A 24,073-nucleotide genomic window follows, 5' to 3' on the forward strand; every position below is an offset into this window, starting at 1 on the left:
TAAAAAACATTCCGAAACGGGCTGGGTTATTCTCATGGGCCGACACATGGAAGGGCCTCGATCACACCCAATGCCACCGTCCGCTCCAAACGGGATCAAGTTCTCGACGCTGTCGGCGTCGGCGGTCAAAGACGACGTGAGCTGGTCATTCGGAGCTTAGCCGAGAGTGATCAGAGTGGTTCGGTCAGCGTCAGCAAAGGAGACCGAACACTGCCCCAGCAATGTTTTCCCCCATCTGCTACGACAGGATGTCAGTCACGTCTTCAGACATTGACAACACCGTCTTGCAACTCACGAGTAATCTGCCAATTGACCGGCTGACCAACTGACCTGCACGCACCAGAGGAATCATGACAAAAATGAGAAAATTGGGAGATAATATCTATATGTAGATTGCAGACAAGCTCATTGCAAGATGGTGTAATACTTTTAAACAGGTTCTTGTTGTGTTTTGTTCTTACAGTAGATAACCCGCGATGGGTGCGCATCTAACAAATAGTACAGTACGCCCTGGTGCCCAATTTGTTACACATCGACTTCACTAGACAGAACGGTGGCCACATCCTTTTCAGGACGTGCGTATGCCACAGTCCACAGAAAATGACATATGCGTGCTCCGGTGATGATCTCCAACGATCCTGCTTTATATATAAGTATCACTACTACAAAAACAGCCTTTGTTCCAAGTCATTTGTCCCGGTTACCTTTGGACCCGGGACAAAAGGTGGCTTTTGTCCCGGGTCCAAAGGAGCGGGGGGGACAGGGGCCTTTTGTCCCGGGTGGAGCCACCAACCGGGACAAAAGACCCCCCTTTTGTCCCGGTTGGTGGCTCCACCCGGGACAAAAGGTCCAACCCTTTTTATCCCGGTTGGTGGTACCAACCGGGACAAAAGGGTGACCCTTTTATCCCGGTTGGTGGCTCCACCCGGGACAAAAGGCCCTTTTTGTCCCGGGTGGAGCCACCAACCGGGATAAAAGGCCCCTCCACGTGATAGTTCAAAAGGGAGTTATTCTTTACTGAGTCACATGTACTACTTAGGTGAGTTGGCAAGCAGGCCATGCGCTAGACAATAGGTCTTGGGTTCCAATCCCGCAGGGCGCAAATATTTTTTAGCACGAGGGACATTTTGTCCCGGTTCTACCACCCGGGACAAAAGCCTCCAGCGCTTTTGTCCCGGCGGCCGAATCCCGGTTCCAAAACCGGGACAAATGGCCATATGGAACCGGGACAAATGGCTGTTTTTGTAGTAGTGTATGAGATTATTATTAGACGACCCTTAATTCTTCTTAGTGAACACCTTGACGTCTCTCCACCACGACTCCATCCTGTGCGACGGCCGCGTCTGCGTGTACACCCCAAACTTGAAGGTGTGCACGCGGCCGCCGCGGCCGGCGACGCGCCGCCGGCGCTCGCCGTCGACGAACACGGCGAGCTCCGCCGCGCCCACGTCGTGGACCACGTTGCTTGAGCCAGCGGTCGTGGACGCGGTCCTCCACCAGCTGCCGGTCGTAGTAGCGCAGCGCGCCGCCGTAGACGTGGAGCATGAGCGAGGTGGCGCGCGGCGGCGCGGCGCCGAACACCTGCATCACGGACACCCCCGTCGTGCCGGAGGGCACGTAGCCGTAGCCCTCGAACTGCCACACGCCGGAGCTGTAGTTTCGCTGCAGGTCGAGTAATTGACGATCGAGAGAGATGTCATCAGTGAAGATTAACTAACTAACTAACCGCGCATGGCTTGATTAATTGTCAGAGCATCTCCACCTTGATGCCGATCTCGGTGCGGGGCTTGGTGCGGCTGGTGGGGGTGTGGGGCTTGTCGGTGCAGTACACCCACATCCGGTGGACGCCGCCGCGGAACTCGAACCGCTCGTGGAGCGGAACGTCGTAGGGCCTCTGCACCGGGAACTGCGCCTCCGTGAGCGCCACCTCGGTGAAGCCGACGGCCGTCGTGTCCACAGCGGCGGCGGCGCGTATGGCCAGCGGCGGCAGCAGGATGAGCAGCCAAGGAAGGAGGCTGCTGGCCCGTGGCATAGCTAGCTTTATTTTAGCCAGGACGTACGCACTACATACCGTCAATTATACTCCATTAAGTACTTCCTGTTTGCGATCTATCTGGCCGCCGGGCATACTGGCAGAGTAGAGAGGAAACTTTTTCTTCTTCTTTGTTTTGGACGTTGTGTGTGTTGGGCCCAAAGTGCCAATGTGACCGGCCGGCCGTCTGTATGCTTGCGTGTATCGATCGAATGCGGCCTTGCTATTTTTAAGTGGCATGGAAGCAAGCGAGGAGTATTGGGCCGGCGGCCCTGGATGCTACTGCGCCCCAACCACGAATAGTGTCGACTAGAGATATGTCAGCATACGTAGGCAAAGGCAAAAGCATCGTTTTGGGGCGTAAAGCTATGGTAACTGTATGCATTAGAAATAGCGATCTGTAGTGACGTTTTTAACGGTTCATTTAGATTGGACATGGCTGACTATATAGATAATTAGAATGGTGAAGTCGACAAGTCCACGAATGCTTCAGCGTGAATGGTCTACGTACTATTCCACTTGCTCCTTGATGAGTGGAAGTGAAGCCCGTTGCTGCTGGGTGCACATTATACCGTTAGCATATTCCAGAAATCCAAGAGATGCACAAGCCAAAATATGTCGAAAAAGACCAGACAAGATGAAATTAAAGTGAGACTCTTGTGGCATATTTGGTCGAACAGTTGGGTGCGCGTGCACCTCCCACCTGCCACGACCAACTTGGATGCACCATCAGACGTCGCTCGCCATGGCCGCCGCACCAGCCCGGGACGCCATCCATCTCAATCCCGCCCGACTCCTGCGCGGCCGCGCCCCCTCAAGTCTCGACCCGCTCCGGCCGGCGCTGGCGGTCGTTCCGCTTCGTTCAGCAGAGAGTCTCGTCCCCGCCGGCACGCTACACGCGCAGAGAACACGCCGTCCCTGCGACCCGGGCGGGGCACATCAAACCCATCGTTGCCGGCAGATCTCTGCTTATTATCCGACCGTGAGATGAGAACCCCCCCTGCTCCTCGCATGTTTCTTCGAGGCAGATGTCTTGCTCGCAGATTCTGCTCGAAGCTGCTCCTCAAGTCTCGATACAGAAAGTGAAAAACCCACGACTGCTTGTAGCTGCTCAAACTCGAAGCGGTCGTGACAGAGGTGCCCATATTTTTCGTGGTTTTGTATTCTGGGTCCCGTCGCGAGCACGAGCAGGCGCCAATATAAAACTTGCCCACATGGCCACGGGGTGTGCGACCCGTCCCTTTCTCCTTTTTATTTCGTGACGTCTCGCCGTGTGAAACGTCGCTGCTGCGCGTGACTTGCTTCCTAGACGACGCCTGCGCCTGTGGCCTACAGCCGACAGCGACGCGTACCAAACCCTGCCCTGGCGTCGCAACCTTCTCCAGGTCCCGGTCCGATCGACCGGCGACTCGGCACGGCACCAGGGCGGGAAGACGGGCGGCAGCACACCGTGTGAAAAGCTTCTTTTTTTTTTCTTCCTCCGAAGCGAGAGAGCCGGCGGGGGGCCCCGTTCGTCCGCGCAAACGACACCTGCGATTACGGAATTCTCTCGAGTTTCCTATAAACGGAAACAAAGCGCCACCGTTTCCTCTTACGCCTCCTTGGCCCCGTATGCTAATTCGGAGGAAAGCTTTTGCTTTTGCATCTCGCTTTCCTTCATTTTTTTTTCCAAAGCGAGGTGCCTGCTGGTTTAGTGTTTCAATTGTTTTTTACGGCGATACTTTATATATATATATATATATATATATATATATATATATATATATATAAAAGTGGATACAGGTACATGTGTCTTTGTGTGCGGTGGAGGGGGAACATGCCGCCATGTTAGCCAGCCGGTAGCCTTCCACCCTCCAGCTCCAAGCTGCCTCACACGCCATGAATCTTCCACTAACTTAGCCACCACCAAGTCTAGGTTGCCAACCATGGTTGTTTTTTCTTATGGCCTTGTTTAGTTCCTTGTTTAGTTCGTGAAATTTTTTGTATTTTGATACTGTAATATTTTCGTTGTTATTTTGTAATTAATATCCAATTATAGACTAATTAAATTTAAAAGACTCATCTCATCATTTACAGTTAAATTGTGTAATTAGTTATTTTTTTCAACTACATTTAATGCTCCATACATAAGTCCGAAGATTTAATGAGATGAGTACTGTAGAAAATTTTTGGTGAACTAAACATGACCTAAGTGATCTTCATTTCCAGAGCTCCGGAGTGGTTGTCCCTCCATAAACAAGTGGGAATATAATCTTTCAATTTTATTTATTTAACAGATTCATCTATGCATTTAACTATTATGATAAAATCTCTCTCGTTGTTTAGCGTATCGCAATACAATATACGAATATGTTTTGGCACTCGCGAAAGGGTGCCCCACTACCCTATAACATCATTCAATGGCTCAAGCCAATGGCAAAAGATAGCATAACCCCCTCGCTAGGGCCATGCCTTCCATTTGTTTCATGCAATTTTATTGTTTCTGGGAGGAGATAAACTCCGTAGCCTTGTCATCTGCCTTCTCTCTGAGATGCAGTTTTAACTTCAGAAGTTTCTTATACTGTCGGTACCCTGTAGCAGAGATACCCACTCTTACTGCGGCACGCGTAGTTATCCGTAACTGCGCGGAAAGGGCAGAGTAGGCAGGCCCCACGGGTCAGGCTCTTCCCTCACCAGGCCAACGGCCCCGGACCCGTTCCCCGCCTGGGGATGGGTCCGGAGACGCCACGTGTCTCTAATGAAGGGAAGTTCCGAGCTGACAACTGAGGCCTCGGACCCCCCATAGGGGTCCGGGACCTCCTGCGTCCGTCCGGACCCCCCCTTTTACTGCGTAGGGGTCCGGAACCGCCACGTGTCCCGGAGGCGCGGGCTCGTGCGCGAGTCTTCCGCTGAGAGACTCGCGCACCCACCGCATTTAATGCGGATGGTTGAGGCGTGCTCTGTCGCCGTGGCACGCGGGACAGCCTTTGTCAGGCCTCACTGTGCACCGCGTATTACCAAGGCGCACAGTGTAGCCGCCTGTGCCGCACCCGCGCAGAGCCCGTCTGCAGCATTAAATAGATACGACGGCACGGCACTTTTCCATCATGCCGCCTACACCGCAAGCTACACAGCCCGTTAAGCTACGTGGCAGGCGACGCCACTAGCTACGTCTGGCATCGTCCCGACAAGACAGCGCCTGGACATGATGAACGAGGGACTCCAGGAGCAGGCAAGGGAATCCAGGAGAGATATCTCCTTTGCCTGCGACGCCATAATGTATGAACAGTACGTTATCTTATACTACATCGTTGGGCCCACCTGTCGGGGACCCAACAGCCATGTACGCGCCTCCCTTGAGATATAAAAGGGAGACGCTCACTGTGCACTACAAGCTAGCCGGACACACCAGCTCTCGCGAGCTCTCTCTCTTGAGGGAAGGCAATACAACACACAGTGGATGTAGGGTATTACGCTCTGGCGGCCCAAACAACTCTAATCCCGCGGTGTTCATCGTGTTCTTGGGAGAGATCGAACTAGGACTAGCTAACCCCCGAGTATACACCCTCTGGACTAGGGCGGGTGCCTTCCGCCACCCGGCTGTGGTTTGCAGCACCACGACATATACAACCCTCCGTCGCTGTTAGGAGGATGTTGCGTGAGTACATTATACATATGGTCCACTGCATGGCGCGTGAGAAAACCACCTAAAAACTCTTGTACTTTTGTTGCTTCTATATGTATGTAATGATGAAATCAAGGCACGACCAGTATCTATGTGTGTTTGGTGGTGGGGGTGGGGGAGGGGCTTCACCATTTCTAGTACTAACACAAAATTTACCTTCTCTTGTCTTTCTTTTGTCTTGGTCTTTGTCCGTCCATCATACACACCCAGACCCTTCTAATATTTTGTAACTAGCAAGCTGACCGGGTAGCTAGTTTTTTTATACAAACATTTTTATGATTTATTTTAAAATAAATGGATGCGAATAGTTTATTAGTTTTAATATTGGAACAGATCAAGGTGACCATCTGTGCATTTTCTTTATTGTCATATTCTAAGACATATCTTTTTAGTATATAAATAATTCATAAGAAAAGGCTTATAAAGACATCTTTTTTTAACATTTACTGACAACAGCATATATATATATTTGTACATTACTGATAGGAATGCAATTATTTTTAGATTGTTGGTTAGCATTGTATATTTTTGTTTGCGAGTTCTTTTTAACATGGTAAATTATTCGTATATTTTTAGTAAAAATATCTTGATGAGTGGTTCAATGTATACCCCCAAAACTAATAATTAGAATTTAATTTTGAGTTGTAATCAAAATATAAATGAGTTGCGGATGCATCCTCTATAGTTCGTATCTCATCCAAATTTTCTTTCCTTTTGTCTTGAAAGGTATGTATTTTATCTTTTTACTGAATTCGGTTAAGAATTCAACCCTGTAAATCTATGACTGCGTGATGATGATGAACATTTTCTGATATCTACTTCGTAGATTCTCAGCAAAGTGTTGAATTCACAAAGCTAGCGGACACATATCATGGTGGGCGGTATGATGGCCGATCACATATTCGTGCAAGAGCTCGCCATCGTGCTCTTACACAGATTCAGCTCAACCTACTATGGCTTGACCTCTTAGCTCGGCTCAATGCCCATGGAGAGGTTCAAAATAGAAATCATCTTGAGACATTGAGCTAATTGCTATTGATCGGCCCTATGAGTGTTTCGTTGTAAGTGACATGTATAGTCGTCGAAATAGCTTTTTTTTCTACTCAATTTCCACCGCTGATCCAATCCTGTGTGGTTGTCAGTCGTCTGACGCGAGTTACTCTACTTCATGTATCAGTATCATCGCCGACATCGTCGATCAGAATTCTTGAAGCCAATGTCTATAGAGAATCACCGACATCGTCGATCAGAGTTCTTGAAGCCAATGTCTATAGAGAATCTGATCTTAGCCTTTTTTTTCTTAATTCATGTCAAGTAGACATCCTAAAACTTTTTTGTTTGCGGCAGCACATATCTTTTCAATCTTAATGAATCTATACCTATTTCTAAAGCACGTAACATTTCCAACAATTTTTTTGTTTGGTCCATCTTGTTTTATTGACAGGTGGGTCTTAGTCCATCTCGTATGTGAGTCGGACCAGCCCTCCGTCCATGACTCGATTATGTAGATCTCTACAAATTAACACATAGACAACTATACATATTTGATACTTATACCAACTTTGTCTGTAGCACGCACGGGCATATTTGCCTAGTTAGTATTTATTTCTCCTTTAATTGATACTTAGATTAGTTTGACAGTTTTTCCTTGTCATATTGGATACAAACCAATATTTGATCTATATACTCTTTGATCTACATACAAATTTTTTAGCTATTTATTAACTATATATTTGATATACTCTTTGAATTATTTTTTATCGACCTGAGTATTAATAGCTTTTATGTCATTCAATTTCGTATCTAGAAGCAAAACAACACGCACCGGCACTCTCCCTGATCATGCTAGTATTTTCTGAAACCGAGTTTTTAGGCAACAGATGCAAGGATCGTCCCTTGAAAAACATGTGTTATATGGGGCTCTACTTTGCTGCTTTCTTTTGCCTTAAACCGAGGATTGAATTGTTTATTTATAGAATGAATCTACATTTTTCTTTAAATGTTTCTTTTTTTCATATTTAGAGTCTAGATCGATATAATTTAAACCCATAGAGATTGATGGTGTAGAATTTTCTCTTTCTTCACCAATTGCTGTAGTGATTTATTGGTCAGTTTAGATTTTGTTATTCCAAATTGAGTTATCTAAGGACAGAATTGTTTATTTATAGAAGGAATCTACAGTTTTCTTTGCTTGTTTCTTTTTTTTCATCTATAGAGTCTAGATCAATACAATTTAAACCCATAGAGATCGATGGTGTAGAATTTTATCTTTCCTCGCCAATTGCTGTAGTGATTTATAGGTCAATTTAGATTTTATTATTCCAAATTGAGTTATCTACTAACTGCATTTGCGCTGGGCTCTCTATTTAGCTATTTGCTTTCCTATTCACGTAGAAATAAACTATTAATTTCCTTAATTTTCTAATTTATGTGTATTTATTAGTAGCAGGTGGTATGGACTCTTGATATTATTCTAGATTGTTAGATCTTCATAAAAATCCAACTGTGCCAATTCTCCTATTTTTAGATTAATGTGGTAATTTCTAGATTCCTTCGATTAACGTGGTGTCTTATTTTAACACTGTTGGCCGAGTTAATTTTCAATTGGTCCCGTGAATCCATCTTGCTGGAGGTCATCGTGACCTTCTATGTGTAGATATTGCTCCAGTGATCAATCTCACTGTAATCCAACGGTGCCAATTCTCCTATTTTTAGATTAACGTGGTAATTTCTAGATTCCTTCGATTAACGTGGTGTCTTATTTTAATACTATTGGCCGAGTTAATTTTCAACTGGTCCCGTGAATCCATCTTGCTGGATGTCATCGTGACCTTCTATGTGTAGATATTAGTCCAGCGATCAATTTCGCTGTTGTCTTGCTTTGATCCCATATTTTGCTTCTATCTAGCTTTTTATATTGCTTTGATCCCTCCTCTTCATAGGTTATAATCACGCTATTTTTTTTTCTTTTGTCCTGGTAGACATACTGATCCTCTTGAAAGCCACGTTAAGTACGACTGAACTGTGTTTTCTTTTATCGGTTAGGGAATCGTATTTCTTTTATTACATCTAAAACCTATTTTTTAACATCTAATTTATATATATTTATTAGCAGTAGTTGGCATGGACTCTTTAAGTTATTCTAGACCGTTAGATCTTCATAAAATCCAATGGTGTAAATTCTTTTCTTTTTTAGATTAACGTGGGAATTTTTAGACTCTCTCGGCGAACGTGGTGGTTTCTTCTAACACTCAAATATTTATATAATAGATAGAAAACAAACTCTGTCCCAGACCTTTCTAATATTTCCTAATAGAAACACACTCGTCCAAGCGTTGTTCCTTCAAAAGAAAAGGCGCTCTAGTGCCAACACTTATTTTGATTAGAGATAGTACTATGTTTTATTTCATTAGACATCATAAAATCCTAAATCGCACTCTGCTTATCATTTCCCATTTCCCCCTAGCACGCTACCGTTGCCGACTCGTTGCATTTGCATCCAAGTAGTACACCGCAAAACGGACAGACGGCGGTGGAGCAGGACGGTCTCTTTTTACATTTTTTCACATTTACATTTAGCCTGCCTAAAATTCACCGTTATTGTTGCTGGCTACTGCACTTGTTCCAAACTTCCAATGTTCCGGGCCTTGCGTAACATTGCTGCTTGTTTTGTTCACACTAACCGGGGAGATCAAAGCCTCGCTCGCTCCCAGGCCTCGGTGCTGCTCGCGCACCAGCCGAAGTTGAGGCTGGAGGCGTGCTCCTCAGAGAAGAAGCTAGCCGCGCAGTCGCCGCTGCCGATCACGTCCGAGCTGGCGAACCATTCCTCCGTGAAGCCATAGACGCCGCCGCTGCTCTTGTACGAGTCGTATGGGCATGCCGGCGCCTGCTGCCACTTGGTCTCGAACATGGAGAGGGACGAGCAGCCTGTCGTCACCGCCGCCGACGTGTCCAAGAACGGTGCCCCGAACCCGGCGAAGGCCGGCTGCTCGAACGCCGCGCCGGAGTAGGGCGACGCCTCGACGTCGTTGAACACCACGCTGGAGTCGCTGTCCGAGGAGCCGTCCTTGCAGACCGCCGCGGCCGACGCGCCGGCCGTCGCCTGGCGCTCCTCCGCGGCGGCGTCATTGGCCGCCGCCTCAAGCTTCGCCGCCGCCTCCGGCTTGGACAGCTTCTGCCTCAACTCCCGTATCTGAGAATCGCGCCAGGAAGACACGGGTGAGTGACAAAGCTGGCCACGGCATGATGCAAGAGAGTGGACGACGGAACGGCGGTAATAGCGAATTCCGGGCGGTGGCAGCGAATTCCGCGTACCTCGGCGGCGAGTGCGTCCTTGTCGCGGCGGAGCGCGTCGCAGTCGGCGCGGAGGGCCTCGTGGCGGGCGCGCAGCGCGGCGAAGTCGCGCTCGAGCGTCTTGGTCTTCCAGCGGGCGCGGCGGTTCTGGAACCAGACGGCGACCTGGCGCGGCTGCAGGCCGAGGTCGCGCGCGATGCGGGACTTGCGGTCCGGGTCCAGCTTGTTGTCCGTCTCGAAGCACCGCTCCAGCGCGCGCACCTGATCCACCGCCAGGCGCCGCTTCTTCTCGCCCAGCCCGCCCGGAGACCGCCCCGCGCGGCCGCTGGCCAGCTCGTCTTCGTCGTCGTCCGCGTCGTCCAGCTCGGGCTCGGCCTCCTCGTGCTCCATGTTGCGCGCCGCTAGGGCCTCGTCCTCCGCGAACGCCAGCTTCTCCCCTGCAATACGCCGCATGCCGTTTAAAAATGGCTCGAATCCGGCTCAAATTCCCAAAATTGCGAAGAACATTCCTTTTGCAGCTTTGTGCGACATCAGTTCATCAAATGCGAAAACGGAATGCAGATAGAAGCAACACTTCATTGTCAAGAAGCACAGTACAGGTATTTTGTCACCGACATCATGGTCGCTAGAATCACAGAAGAAAAGGGGAGATCACGAAGCAATTGTACTGTACCTTCTTCTGTGGATTCATGGCTGCTGGCGGGCCTCTTGGATTGCCTCTTCATTTCTGGTCGGCACTTTGAGCAGCCAAGGAAGGATTTGGAATTACAAATTATGAGACGGGGCCAGGGGGAGAGTTGGAAAGCAGGATGGCCGGCGCCGAGCTGCACGCTCAAGCGAGAGGCCGTCCTTTCCGGCCCTTTTGGTGGTCGGCGGCGACGGCCGGGGTACTCTTCGTAAGTCGTGCTCTAAAGATGAACAGGTGGCGGTGTGGTGTCCCTCTTCTTCCTTGGTGAGCCGCAGCAGGGCAGGGGCAGAGGACGGATATGAGAAGGGGGAGAGGCCACAGGGACAAACGACTGATGCAAGCGGCCATGGGGCTCGTATAAATAAAAGCAAGCAGCTCGCCGGGCCGGGCACCCCGGCGGGACAGCGCCGCGATGTCATGTGCCAGAAATTTTTGTAGGATCCATGTGTTGGCATTGCCACTTGCCAGCTGGGAGCAATGCCTCTTCTTCTTTCTTAGAACTTGGTCTCCGTATTGTCTAGAAAAATAGAGGTTGATCTTTATTCTCAAATAAATAGGGATTACAAACTTCTTTACATTTCGACTCCCATTTTAGAATAATGCAGACCCAATAGTGAAGACAATACTATATGCCAATAAATTAGTTGGCCAACCTCGTTGAAAACGGTTTTATGTTGGTCATGGTGTGGGTTTGCCAAAATGCAAAAGTATGTGTTTGTATTTTTGCCATCATGATCATGGGGGCTCTCTGTGTCTTCATGGATTTGGGAAAAAATATAGCTTTTAGAATATACTAGCCTATCAGCGCGTACTTCTGCATGGGCTAATTAGAATTAATATAAAAATAAGACTTATAGCTAATTTAGAATTATGTATCTCACGTCCTCTTTCATATATTCTCACATACTATACTCTAAAATATATATTAACCATTATTATCTAGTTGAATAGATTTCATTTTGCATCATACCTCCATATGTGCTTGATATATATTTAACTGAACCATTTGTTTGTGAATTGGTATTCTGATCTCTTCAATTATACATCAATCCACAGTGACACTAATTTAGAATTTTATATTGGTTCACTTTAATATTTTGCTATAATTATATAATTTAGATTTAGATTTAGAGGTTACTATAACTTTTGATAACAACATAATTGGATAACTTATATGAAAATTTAGGGAGTTATTTGCATTATTTTTATAATAGCATAGGTGAGAGTTATTTGCATTACTTTTAATAACTTTAGATTTTTTTATAATGGCAAATGGTGGTAATTTAGATAGATGTTTAGAGGGTTACTTTAATCTATTTTCATAATAGCAAAGGTGGGTAATTTATTAGAAAAAATAATAGATCCAATAACTATTATGATTAGAATTGTCTGGATGTTTCTAATTCTTATGAGAATTTTTAGAATTTCTTTATTTTTTAGAGTGTCCACCTAATCCTAAGTGGGTTCGCGTGAATGCTTCAAACAAGTCTCCAATTAGTAATGGTAAAATAAGTTAACAACAAGTATGCCTTTTATGTTTATGCACTAGTGATGTTTTTCCTTTTCTAAAACAGAAGTCGATGCATCTGGTAGACTGTGTATAGTGGCCTGCTACGATGTCAAAAGTTTCACACTATAAAAACATTTATGTGAAATGTTATGTCATATTTGGAGAATGCAGATATGTACAACATCCTAGATGAGATAAATAAGGGTAGAGAATCATCGCATACAAAAGCTAGAACGGGTGGCGAGTTTCTTTACTAGAATAAAAAAGATGCATATCTTGGGCGTTTACTAGAAAGATTCAAGACAGCATCAGCATTTCACAGGCAAGCATGATGCACCTGAATTGAAAAGGAAAAGAAAATCAAATGAGCTTATTCTTTATAAGAAAGTTAACATTTAACAATAGGCAACGTATTAGGTGCAAACCAACCTCTCCGTGCAAACTATGTAAACTTCAATCTGAGTCATTGGATCAACATCCAAGGGGTATAGGGGATTGGATAATTTTATAATCTGAACCCGCCCTTGGATTGGGTAATCACACTTTTACAAATCCCCCTCCTACCTCTCTGCGCCAGTGCAAAGAAATCAAATGGATGCCACTATTGTTTTGAAGAATCTCACACACACATCCAAACACACATAGCACATAGGCACAGAGTATCCATAAATGGCCCAATAGTCTCCTAACCATGGATATTTGCCGTAGTTCATTTAACATGTACGTAGCACCCACTCAAAAAAAAAACACCGAAGACTGAACCAAACCAAATTATTTTTAATGTTTCCTCCCACTATATATACAACTTTCCCTTCCCCATAGTTTTTCTTTCCGAAAAGAGAACTTTCTTTTTCATCCAGGTAATACGTTGCCCTTTCAAGCAAGAAATGTCGCGCCAGAGCCTGCTGCCAGCAACGCCAGCTGGCACGTAGCATGACAGTGAAAATACTGACCCCCGGGCCGGATGTGAACCCACAGCTACCATTGTCTACTGTCGGGCGCTGCACGTCCACGTCACGCGATGAACAACTGCGAAAACTGAACAACTGCTCTTCCCCCGGCCGATCGCGTTAAGCTTCTGACAGACGACCTCGACGAGCACCAATACTCCTTGAGGGTTCAGACTTTCAGTGCCAGCATGTGCTCGACACCTAGGACGCGATCTCCTGGTTCCCCCCCGTAATCGTATGCTAGATTAGTTAAATAGAGTGGTTAGCATCCGCGGCCGTATTGTATTGTATCTGTATCTGCCGTGAACGACGGTGCATGTTCTGCAGGAACCAGCCGGAGCGAGCCATGTTCACAGTTCACTTGTGCAGTTCAGCTCCAAGCTGAGGGATGCCAAAGAAATTGGGCAGCTGAATCTGGTGGCGAAACGTGGCGGCCACTGTGCTGGCGAGAACGGCGCCGCCGGGCCGGCACTCCAGCTCAGAGCCGCGCTTTTAGGAACCGTCCCGGGGCCCACCGGCAGATCAAAAAGTAAGTAGGACAGGGCGACGACGGCGAGGTGAGGTCCTAAAGGCTACTCCAGAGCTTGAAAGCCTAGGCAAGTAGGAGTAGTACTCGGCACACTTGTTCGTGCGCCGCGGCGGCGTTTCTGCTCCTCAGCCCGGCGTGTTCGCCTTTCGCGGCGCAGGCAAATACAAAATATCGCCGCGCACAACAGCGATGTCTGAGCTGAGCTCCTTGGTTGGTTGGCCTTGCGCAACGTTAGTGGCAACTGGTTGAAGCACTACGGTGGCATCCCATGGGTTTGGGTTTCGAACCCCGCATGGGCGAATTTTCAGCTGTGGGTAAAAAAATTCATCTTGTTGGCGCAGCTAGGGTTCGAAAATTTTCTTTACTGGAAGCCAGTTGCTTTCTATTAATAAAATACGGTTCGGTCCGTCAGCCTGTCATAGCCACACGGTCGAGTTTTGCCCCCTCCCCGTGTGTCATGCATGGCCGTGCACACACGAGGCTCTTGTGCGGATCCAGAGGCTATCTTATCTTATCCGATCCCTCCTCGTCAACACCGTGATCCGCCCGGCTCGATTGATCAGCATCATGGTGACGCTGCCTGTGGAGGTTTCACCTGCGTGCCTGCTGTGTGGCTGTGTTTAGATCTTTAAAATAAAATAGTGGTAAAAAGAGTCACATCGGACACTGTAGCATACTATAACACTTTTTTATTTGTTTGTGATAATTATTGTCCTACCATGACCTAACTAGGTTCAAAAGATTCGTCTCGTCGTATACATCAAAACTATGCAACTAGTTTTTTTATTTACCTACATTTAATGCACCATGTATGAGGCAAAAAAAATGATGTGATAGATAAATAGTAAAGTTTGGAGAGATAAATTTTAGAACTAAACACAGCCTACGCCTACATGATAGCCTACGCCTACGTGATAGCCTACGCCGAGCTACTCCTACATGATAGCCTACGCCTAGCTGTATCAATTAGGGTCTGTTTAGTTCCCACCCCGTAAACACAAAAACGCAAAAATGCAAAATTTTGCGAATGAATTTTGCTAATTTGGAGTACTAAATGAAGTCTATTTACAAAATTTTTTGCATTGATGGGCTGTAAATCACGAGACGAATCTAGTGAACCTACTTAATCCATGATTTGCAACAGCGATGCTACAGTAACAATCCGCTAATTATTACTTAATCATGAATTAATTAGCATCATTAGATTCGTCTCTCGATTTACAACCCATATATATAAAAAATTTTGTAAATAGACTTCGTTTAGTACTTCAAATTGGCAGAATTCCTTAATTTTTTTTTGCGTTTACACTCGCGATGAACTAAACACGGACTTAGTGAATTGTTGTTTTGGGCCGATCACGATCATGCCCATGTAAAACTGGTCCGCACATACGACAGAAGATGCAACTCCCTGCAGATTGCCACTCCGAAAGCTAGCCGTGTGCGATCCGGTCTGTTCTGCTAGCTTTCTTTACCCATGACCATGAGCATGAGCATGGAGATGGTTTCTGCCCTTTTTTTTCCGCAGAGAGTGCCGTGTAGTCATAGGTCCTCGACGAGATATGGGCTCCGTTTGGTTGGGCGTTGTAAAATTTTTGAAAATGTATTTTTTTTCCATTTGAAGTACTAAATATAGACTAATCATAAGAATAATTACAGAACTCGTCTGTAAATCGCGAGACGAATCTAATGAGCCTAATTAATCCGTCATTAGAGGTTGTTTACTGTAGCATTACTGTAGCAATTTAGCATCTAACTACAGCCTAATTAGGTTCATTAGATTCGTCTCGCCATTTACAGACAGCAGTCGCAATACGTTTTTTATTTCGTCTAGATTTAAGTCTCCATGCAGGTGTCGGAAAAAAAATTTGGAATTTGGAATTTTGCATCCAAACACGGGCCAGATACCAATGCAGTGTCCATCACTGATGCTACATACCCCACTAATCCGAACACCCAGAACGGGATTTGGATATGCTAGACATATGAGAAAACATCGTAAATGGGAACTGTGAATGAACTGAACTAGTGTCCAGTTACTGAGCCTTCGTTTAGTTGCTTTCAAAATTCTAAAATTTTACAAGATTTCCCATCACATCGAATCTTTGAATGTTAAATGTAGCTAAATAAAATAACTAATTACACAGTTTGTCTGTAATTTGTGAGATGAATCTTTTGAGCCTAGTTAACTCATGATCGGATAATAATTATCAAATACAAACGAAAGTGCTACAGTAATATACACACTAAAATTTTCGCAACTAAACAAGATTTGAGCATCCAATGATCTGAACAGAGTAGACATCAGACAGACTGTTGGGTCACTGAACCCCTGAAAGTGACACACTGCTCTATCCAAACTTACAAACTGCTCTACTCAACACTAGTGCTAGCTAGCAAGCTAACACTCACTCCGTGGCAGCATCAGACAAACAGACCCCAGCCACTCCGCCCAGTTTTTCCAGCCCCTCAAAATGGGGGAGCCCGGAATCTAATCCTAGACCTCTGAAAAGCAGGGCGGGGAAGCAACCTCTTTTTGGCACACAAAGTCGTGGGCACACCCGATTGATTGATGGATGGGGAGGCGCATGCCAACACACACTCGCTCGCTCCCTAGCGCAAGGACCACAGATGCCTTGCCGTATCTAGGACAGCGACATGCTCTTCTGTGAAGTCGGAGGCCGCCGTTCCCTGGGCAGTTCGCCGTGTGCCAGGAGTAGAAAACTTGGCCACTTGGGAAAGCGAGGCGTGTGCATGGCCGTGGCCATGGCGCGATAGTGAGTGGTCGATCCTGTCATGGAAAAAGCTGGTGAGGCGACGGGTGCGGGTGACGGAAAGTGATGCGCCTGCCTGTGCCACAGCCTTCCAGAGGAAAAGGACGGCCGATGCCATCCCCGCATCCCGTGCGCTAGTGGCCGCAGCTTCTGTTCCCACAAAGAGAACAATGGCCGATAGAACTGGCCAGCAGAGCATACAATCTTCGTTCGCGCTTGAGGCTCGCGAGGACAGGAGAAGGACGCGTGCAAGGCGAGGCGAGAGCACTGGCCGTCGTCGGGAACGCGCAGCGTTGCCGGCGCACGACCTCGCCGCTGCACGGGCTGCCCAGTACTACCAACCGGGAGCAAGGACGACGACTGCCGTGGCGTTTATCAGTTGGGAGGCCATTGTAGATTGGTAGAGATGACATCTTTATACTAGAAAATTGTACGCGTTGTGCCTGCCAAGATCGGTTGGCGATTCAATGCGGGAGGGAGGCCACTTCGACCTACCAACTGCGATCGGTCATCCGATGGTTGGGAGCTCGGGACGACGGGCACAGTGCGGAACCCTGTACCTGTACGTATCAAATCTGGTCCTGCCTCCAGCTTTATCTGGCTACAGCAACGGACTCGCCACGTATCGACAAGGGAGTCACTGTTTGACTCGACAAGTGCGTGCGTGCTAGTACACTGCTACTGGATCACGGGCATCGGCATGCAGCGTGCAGAGCCCCAGGTTGCGTGCAGGTGCCGCAGCTTTCGACCGGCACGGGCACGGACATTTGTTCGGCAGCCGCTAGTGCTCTGCCACTGGGCGCTAGTCTCGCTCAGCAGCAGTCGGCCGGCTCCGGCGGTCCAGCCAGTAGTCGGCGCACGCTGGGCACGCGGCCGCAGCACGCCATGAGCATTGACCAGAACAGCTGCGTCGTCGAGTGGGCTTGCTTCGCCGATGAGGCCCAGCGACGAGGCGTGGCGGCGTGGGCATTGACGACCGGTGGTTGCGTCGGTCTCGGACCGTGGCCCCCGCGCGCAAGCAACCGCGTCAGCCAGATGCCGTGACCGCGACGCCGGGTGGAAGGGGCAGGCTCGAACCCGCCGAAGACGTCAACAACGGCCGCCGTCGCGTGGGCCGCCGGACGGGGAGGGAGCGCTGGCGATCGCGACGGGCGCACGGCGGGGTTGTCCGCCTCGCGCCCCTTCGCCCGCCCAGCACGCGACGGGCGAGAGCAGAGCGCGCCGTGGCAGAGCCCGGCGCTTGCGCACGACTCGGTTTCGACGAGACCGCACGCGACACGGGAGGGGAGGCCGCGTCCCGGTCCCGGGCGCGAAAGTGCCTTGGCCCAGCTGATTTACGGCCACGCCGACGAATCGGAGCCGGTTTTGGCGTCGTCCGGAGGGTACAAGTGAGTCAGGGCACCCTTGGTTGCTTATGCTTTCAGCCACGCCTTGTTTTGTCCATGTCCATGTCTTGACGCAGGCACACGGATGCTCGCCGCGGTACTTGTGCCCTGTAAAGTTTCCGGACGTATGGTGACGAAGTCATCCTCTGGAGCCGTGATTCGTCTCGGATTCTTTCAAAAGTCCAAACTGGCCTGCGTATGGTTGTCAGCCGCATGACACTGCAGTTTCAGAATTCAGAAACGTGCGTGCTTCCGGGTGGAGGAAGACGCCACAGGTGCTGGTGCTGCTGCTGATAAGCGATATCCACTATCCAGCAAGCGAGCATGTGAGCACGACGCGTCGACCTCCTTCTGCAGCTTTGCATCCCGGGCGCCTCCAAACTGCCCGGTCACTTCTACTGCTGGGTAGTACTGGGTTACATTGCGCTGTCGTTTCTCGACCACATTGAGCGTTCGATCCGACGCATCGGGGAAATAGGATCGGTCGACAACGGAGGAAAAGGGCACGGAAGGAGCATGTTCTCTGTTCTCTCCCCGGACCTTGAGCGTCGTTTGCTGATGATGCCTGGGGACGTGTGGTGGCTCTCCAGCAGCAGAGTGGCACAAGCAGAAGCAGCCGAGCTCCCCTACGTCAGTGGGCCTACACTGATAGCCTACATGGAGTACAGTAGTACGGAGTAGCACTCTAGCGCAACCACTGCTCTGCGATATTGAGTGACTACGTGACGTCTCATCAGCGAAAGTTTCGGAGTCTAGTAGGGCTAGTCTGTAGGCGCAGGGATGTAGATTCGTACCCTCAGTTAGCTTTTTATTTCTAGGATTAATTTGATACTCATAATTAATGTCCAAACAGCGACGAGACTTAGTCAAAGGATCCAAGTAGGTTCAAATGCGACTGCACACACAGTGCCCCCGATGGTACAAGCCAACGCCTGCCGCTTATTTAGACTCCGTTGGGTTCATCTTCCTTGCATCCAGCTAACAGTATTTCTTTCTCATATAAACCAGCACCAGCCAACCAGCACCAGCCAGCCAGCACCAACCAGTCAGCAGTACTTTTCTCTCAAAAAAATCAGCACCAGCCACCAGCACCATCCAGTCGAACACAGCCTTAATCGGTTCTCTTCTTCTGGCAGTTTTTTTAACTTGCAATATGCCAACATTGCTGCTGCTACTACTACTGTGTCTGTTCTTAACTTGCAGGAAAGGAAACCAGAGAAAAAGAAAACTATGGTGTCAGTTATGTTAAAACTATATACAGTAGGGTGATACACAGTGGGGTCTATGGATCCTGCACTGTCACTGTTAAAATTGCAGCATCTACATTTTTAGTTCTTTGGAACCCAGCCTTTTGTATCAGTAAAATAGATCATCTCTAGTGTTTGCAGAAATTTCTTGATATGTTTCACGGCGCGGGATCTCGCATTTGTCCAAATGTAGCTGGGCCTCTTGGGATAACCGCAAAGCCAAGTTGGGCCTCGAAACTGCTCGGAGACGAGCCAAGTCCGGGCCAATGGGTTCGTGCCCCCATAAATTGTGGGCTTGCTCTCTGGGCTGGCATGGCACATGGCCCATGGCGAACGGTCACAACTACAAAAAAAAAAGCTATTACTTTTCCAAAAAAACAAAACGGAAATGCTACGGCATTCGCGAGATTTTGCTTTTTTTTTTGTCACATACACACCTCGGACCACACACGTTTTTTTTTGAAGACAAGCTTGTGCACGAAGCGAAGCCACAACACGTCCACTCGTACTCTACCGACCCCGCGGCTGTGGCTGTGCACCGCTCAACACTCAAAAGGACAGGCGCGTACAGACGACACACCTAGACGCCTAGTACGCGGTTGCTTGGAGGCACGTGCTTCCGCTGTCCGGATACCACTGGATCTGCGATTCTGCGCGTTCACAGTTCACACCTGATCACACACAGCCCATGTCGAGCCAGACGGACAAAGGCCTCAGCGGTGCCAAATCTTGCTTTCCCTGCTGCGCTAGCCGCAAATCCTTGCTGCCTTCCGTGCTAAGATGCCCGTCGGGGAAGGTCCGACCGCGCGCGCCACCTGATGATGAGACGCCGTAATTTCCTGATGCTTTTACCAACTGTAAAAGCTCCGGCATACCGATACCTCGCTCTGCTCGTTTTCGTCTAGGGCAACAACAGTAAATCCAGCTAGGGCGGCACCCGCGGCGGCATCATTGCCGGACTCGCGTTTAGGCCAATCTCAGTGACTCTCTCCATGAGCCGGACACGTCCCCTTGTTGCTACGCGCCGTTGAGGGGAGGGAACGGTCATTTGGCAGGGTAGTTGACCTGCCAGGAATCTCGCGACCCGATGCCGTAACGCGGCGCCACCTGTCAGGGCGCCTTGCCTTTCTTGCCCGTTAAACAATTCAAACCGACCACAACGGCTAGGCCCTGTTTGGTTTAGGTTGGCACAAGTAGTACAAAAATTTTGACTAATAATTAAAGTACTAAATAAAGGTAATTTACAAAACTAACTCCACAGCTGTGTTCTACTTCACGAGACGAAACTAATGAGACCTTTGACCGCACGATTCGAGGATGGTTACTGTAGCATCACTGTAGCCAATCATCGATTAATTACTATCATTAGATTCGTCGTGAAAAATTACACCCATCCGTGAAAAGATTTTGCAAATAAACTTCGTTTAGTACTCCATGCATTGAAGATTCTTTTCTCGGGAAATGTGTGCTAGTAGTACTAGCAGTAAACCAAACAGGGCTTAGCTGTCGTCCGGCTGTGGACGGGGCCGACCGAGCCAGCCGTAGCCAGCCACGCCGCCGCTAAGGTGACCTCCAACGGTCCCTGTAAATGGCCCTCCACACTACGTAGGGGGCTTCGGGGGGGGGGGGGGAGCGGGCGCTCCAATGACCGCTCCAATGACTCCCCACAGCTCTCCCTATATACAGAAAGAGTTGAAACTCCCCTTATATATAAAGTGAGTTTTAATTCCCCCTATATTTCTAATTACATTGTTTCTTCGCGATATTAATCCTGTTTGAGCCCCGTAACATGATGATAATGCATATTATGACAGTATAAATACTGTATGATTTTTTTAAATTCAAAAAACGATAAATAAATAGTTAGTTAATGAGTGATAGTATATAGAGGAATAGATATGGGGGGAATGGTTGGAGAGAAGGAGTTATAGGGGGACGAATCTTTTAAAGGGAGATAGTAAAATATAGTAAATAGTACGTCTGGGGGGAGTTGGACGGCGGAATGGTTTGAGAAAGCCTAATCCAGCCCGCAAAAGGTGCGGACCCCGCATCCCCGGCGTCCGCGCTCCATCGGGCGGCGTGGGCGGCACCACGTGCACGCGCAAACTAGTCGTTAGACCCGACTCCGTCCCCCGCGCGGTGGTCCTCCACCCCGCGACGCGGAAAACGTCAGTTTGGACGGCGCCGACACGCGACCAAGTCGCCCCTCTCGATGACAGCTTGGTCCCACCGCCTGTCACCCCACACGTCAGACGCGGTTCTCTACACGCGGCTGGCGTCCCCGCCCGGAGACTTGAACGTTAGGCGGTTAGGGCCAGTTCCCGGGCCGTGAGCTGCCAGGCGCCGCTATAAATTCCCGCCCCGTCCCCTCGCTTCCGATTCACAACTCACATCTCGACCAGTCGGAGTTCATCCCCGAGCAGACCTCGCAAGTCGCACAACTTCTTCTCCTCCTGCTCCAGATCTCAGGCGAAAGCTTGTCCACCATCCACCGCCACAGCATCCCAATGGCTCGCTTCGCCATCGTCGCCGCCATCGTCGCGCTCCTCGCCGTCACCGTGGCCGCGCAGGCCCCGGCCGCGACGCCCACCCCGGCGCCCAGGATGGCCCCGCTGCCGCCTCCTCCGGCGCGGTACCCGGCCACCGCCCCGGCCCCGGCCCCGGCCGCGAAGCCGCCCACCGCCTCGGCGCCGTCCCCGCTGTCCTCTCCCCCGGCCCCGCCCGCCGAGGGCCCCTCCGCGATGACCCCGACCACCTCCGTCTCCGCCGCCCCCGCCGGCGCCCCCACCGCCACGCCCACCGGGAACGGCGCCGCCTCCTCCGCCGTCAGCTTCGTCGCCGTCGCCGCCGCGGTCGCCGCCGCCGTCGTGTTCTAGATGGGGACGCGTTGTGACGACGGGATCTCGAGCTGTTTATACTGCCATATTCTTTTTTTGCGATTCTTTTTTACTGTATTAGATACTGATGATGAGAGAGCAGAGGAGAGGACATTTGAGGGGGATTCACCCAGTGCTGCTAGTTACACATCATGCATGATTCATGATGATATGATTATTAATGGAATTCTTTCATTTGTTACATCATACATCCCGTTGTCATGAGTGTAACAAACTCTGTTCGGTAATTCAGCGCCTGAAAGTTGATCATACTATGCAACATCCAGCATCTGAAATTGCTGCCGGTTTGGGCTCACATGCAAGCCAAACAGTGTCTGGAATGGCGCGGCGATCTGGATTCGAGTTCCATTTCTTGTGTTTGGTTAGCTGTCACGTCAATTTTAAAAAAAAGACGAATGCATGCACAAAATATTAAATGAAAATTATTTATAATTTTTTTCAGGAATAGTATAAGTTTTCGAAACAAATCTAATGATGATAATTAAATATTAATTTACTACAGTAATTATTCTCTAATTATACAATCAAAGGTCTCATTAGATTCGTCTCGCGATTTACACGGGGTTGCGAAGGTGGTTTTGTAATTAGATTTTATTTAATACTCCTAATTAATAGTTAAAGTAGTAAAAAAAATTCATAAAAAATTTTCCACACCAAATCAAACACGGCGGAAACAAAGCAGGAGTCACATGGTCGCACGAGATGCTGCTGCCTCGGCTTTGGCGTCTTGCTTTGCAGTGTGTGGCTTTGAGCTTTCTTTCTTTTCCTTTCCCCCGTTGCCCTCCCTCCCGGATCCTGCAGCCATGTGACGCGTTTTCTGTCGTGTGCTCTGTATATAGCTGTAGCTTGTACGAGCCACCAGAATACCAGATCGGGCGTCACATTCGATTTTTTTTCCTAAGGAAATGATCATCTAAATTGACCATGTAAAGAAAAATAGTTTCACCTCTGTTCGCTCTGAGCTCAAGGATGTGGAGCGAGGCACCGTCCAATACGGTATCCTTCAGCTCTCTAACCCTACCCCCATAATTTTATACTGATGAACTACTAATAATGTATTGTCCTCTCATCCTCTGCTGCTCAAGCAGTGGTCTATGGACGATTATCCTGCACCAATCAGTAAATCGAAGCCAAAGCCACTGCCGCCGGCTTGAAAACTTTGTTAAGTTAATCTAAAAATCCACACGACAAAACATTCAACAAATTTCAGAAACTTTTAACTCATACAGATTTCACCAAAACCTGGCCGAAACGGCCGTTCCCATGACATCAGAACCTGTAAAATGTATACGATTCCGCCATACTACATCCTTACCGTCCCAGATGATTCGCCGGAAATGAAGTTTCAACGACGGTGGTCAAATTCTGGGACATTTTCTCCATGGAGTTTACGCATCGGATCTCTAATTACATTTCACAATTCAGGCTGTGCACATCAATATGAACACCTACATTTCTGACGTGTTAATATTAAAGAAAAACATTTCTGACGTGCACCTGCTAGCAGGACACGAGGGCGAGGCTACTTCCTTCGTTAGAGTTCAAGGTGATAATGGTCCGAGAACCAGATCATAACTGCACCAAACCATTTTACTAATATATATTATTTCACACCGCACCACCCCAAACTATCATCTCTCAAAACCAAACCAAACCAGACTGCATGCATCGTTGTGCACGTCTGTGTACGTTGCGGCCCCGCAACTGATGTTCACGTTCGCCTGTGAGCTCTGCAGACCTATCCAGCTGCATTAATTGGTCAGAACAATCCCTCTAAATCAACAAATGAACTTGAAAAATGAAAGCTCAATCCATATCAGACCGGCCCATTGTGAAGAAAAACCAAACCAAACCAAATTAGTAGACACCTCAACCCATTTAACACCAAACCAAAATAGCCCAGATAGCAAAACCAAACCATTAAAACTGGATGCAGCCCAAACATTAACAGCATTAGTTAGAGTCCTTCGACTGAATCATCCAATCACTCTTTCTGCACCACGACTGCGCATTTTGTGTGCAGAATCATTTCTTTTTTGAGAGAGAGAGAAATTGACTGCAGAATCATTCAATCACCAATTCAGTATTCATTCATCAGTAGTGA

General features: G+C 48.4%; 2 protein-coding genes and 1 pseudogene across 2 annotated transcripts; 1 reads left to right on the forward strand and 2 right to left on the reverse strand.

Annotated features, from left to right (window-relative positions):
* Positions 1-1,033: 1,033 nt before the first annotated feature.
* On the reverse strand, positions 1,034-2,032 carry LOC120648239 (annotated as a pseudogene).
* Positions 2,033-9,062: 7,030 nt separating this feature from the next.
* On the reverse strand, positions 9,063-11,021 carry LOC120647042 (homeobox-leucine zipper protein HOX13-like). The gene is made up of 3 exons (XM_039923646.1): positions 10,663-11,021; positions 10,011-10,426; positions 9,063-9,888 (listed from the first exon to the last, which is right to left on the reverse strand). The coding sequence occupies exons 1-3, from the start codon at positions 10,712-10,714 to the stop codon at positions 9,388-9,390; spliced, it is 969 nt and encodes a 322-aa protein (XP_039779580.1). The 5' UTR covers positions 10,715-11,021; the 3' UTR covers positions 9,063-9,387.
* Positions 11,022-21,579: 10,558 nt separating this feature from the next.
* LOC120648240 (arabinogalactan protein 1-like) lies at positions 21,580-22,173 on the forward strand. Its single transcript, XM_039924972.1, has 2 exons — positions 21,580-21,880; positions 22,031-22,173. The coding sequence occupies exons 1-2, from the start codon at positions 21,580-21,582 to the stop codon at positions 22,171-22,173; spliced, it is 444 nt and encodes a 147-aa protein (XP_039780906.1).
* Positions 22,174-24,073: the final 1,900 nt, after the last annotated feature.

Source organism: Panicum virgatum, chromosome 9K, assembly GCF_016808335.1.
Source record: "Panicum virgatum strain AP13 chromosome 9K, P.virgatum_v5, whole genome shotgun sequence".
Taxonomy (NCBI): domain Eukaryota; kingdom Viridiplantae; phylum Streptophyta; class Magnoliopsida; order Poales; family Poaceae; genus Panicum; species Panicum virgatum.

Coding starts and splice junctions, on each gene's coding strand:
- LOC120647042 (XM_039923646.1), bottom strand. CDS start 10,714: ATGAAGAGGCAATCCAAGAGGCCCGCCAGCAGCCATGAATCCACAGAA. Junction 10,427..10,662: donor CCATGAATCCACAGAAGAAG/GTACAGTACAAT, acceptor GGCGTATTGCAG/GGGAGAAGCTGGCGTTCGCG. Junction 9,889..10,010: donor AGGACGCACTCGCCGCCGAG/GTACGCGGAATT, acceptor CGCGATTCTCAG/ATACGGGAGTTGAGGCAGAA.
- LOC120648240 (XM_039924972.1), top strand. CDS start 21,580: ATGGCTCGCTTCGCCATCGTCGCCGCCATCGTCGCGCTCCTCGCCGTC. Junction 21,881..22,030: donor CGCCACGCCCACCGGGAACG/GCGCCGCCTCCT, acceptor TTACTGTATTAG/ATACTGATGATGAGAGAGCA.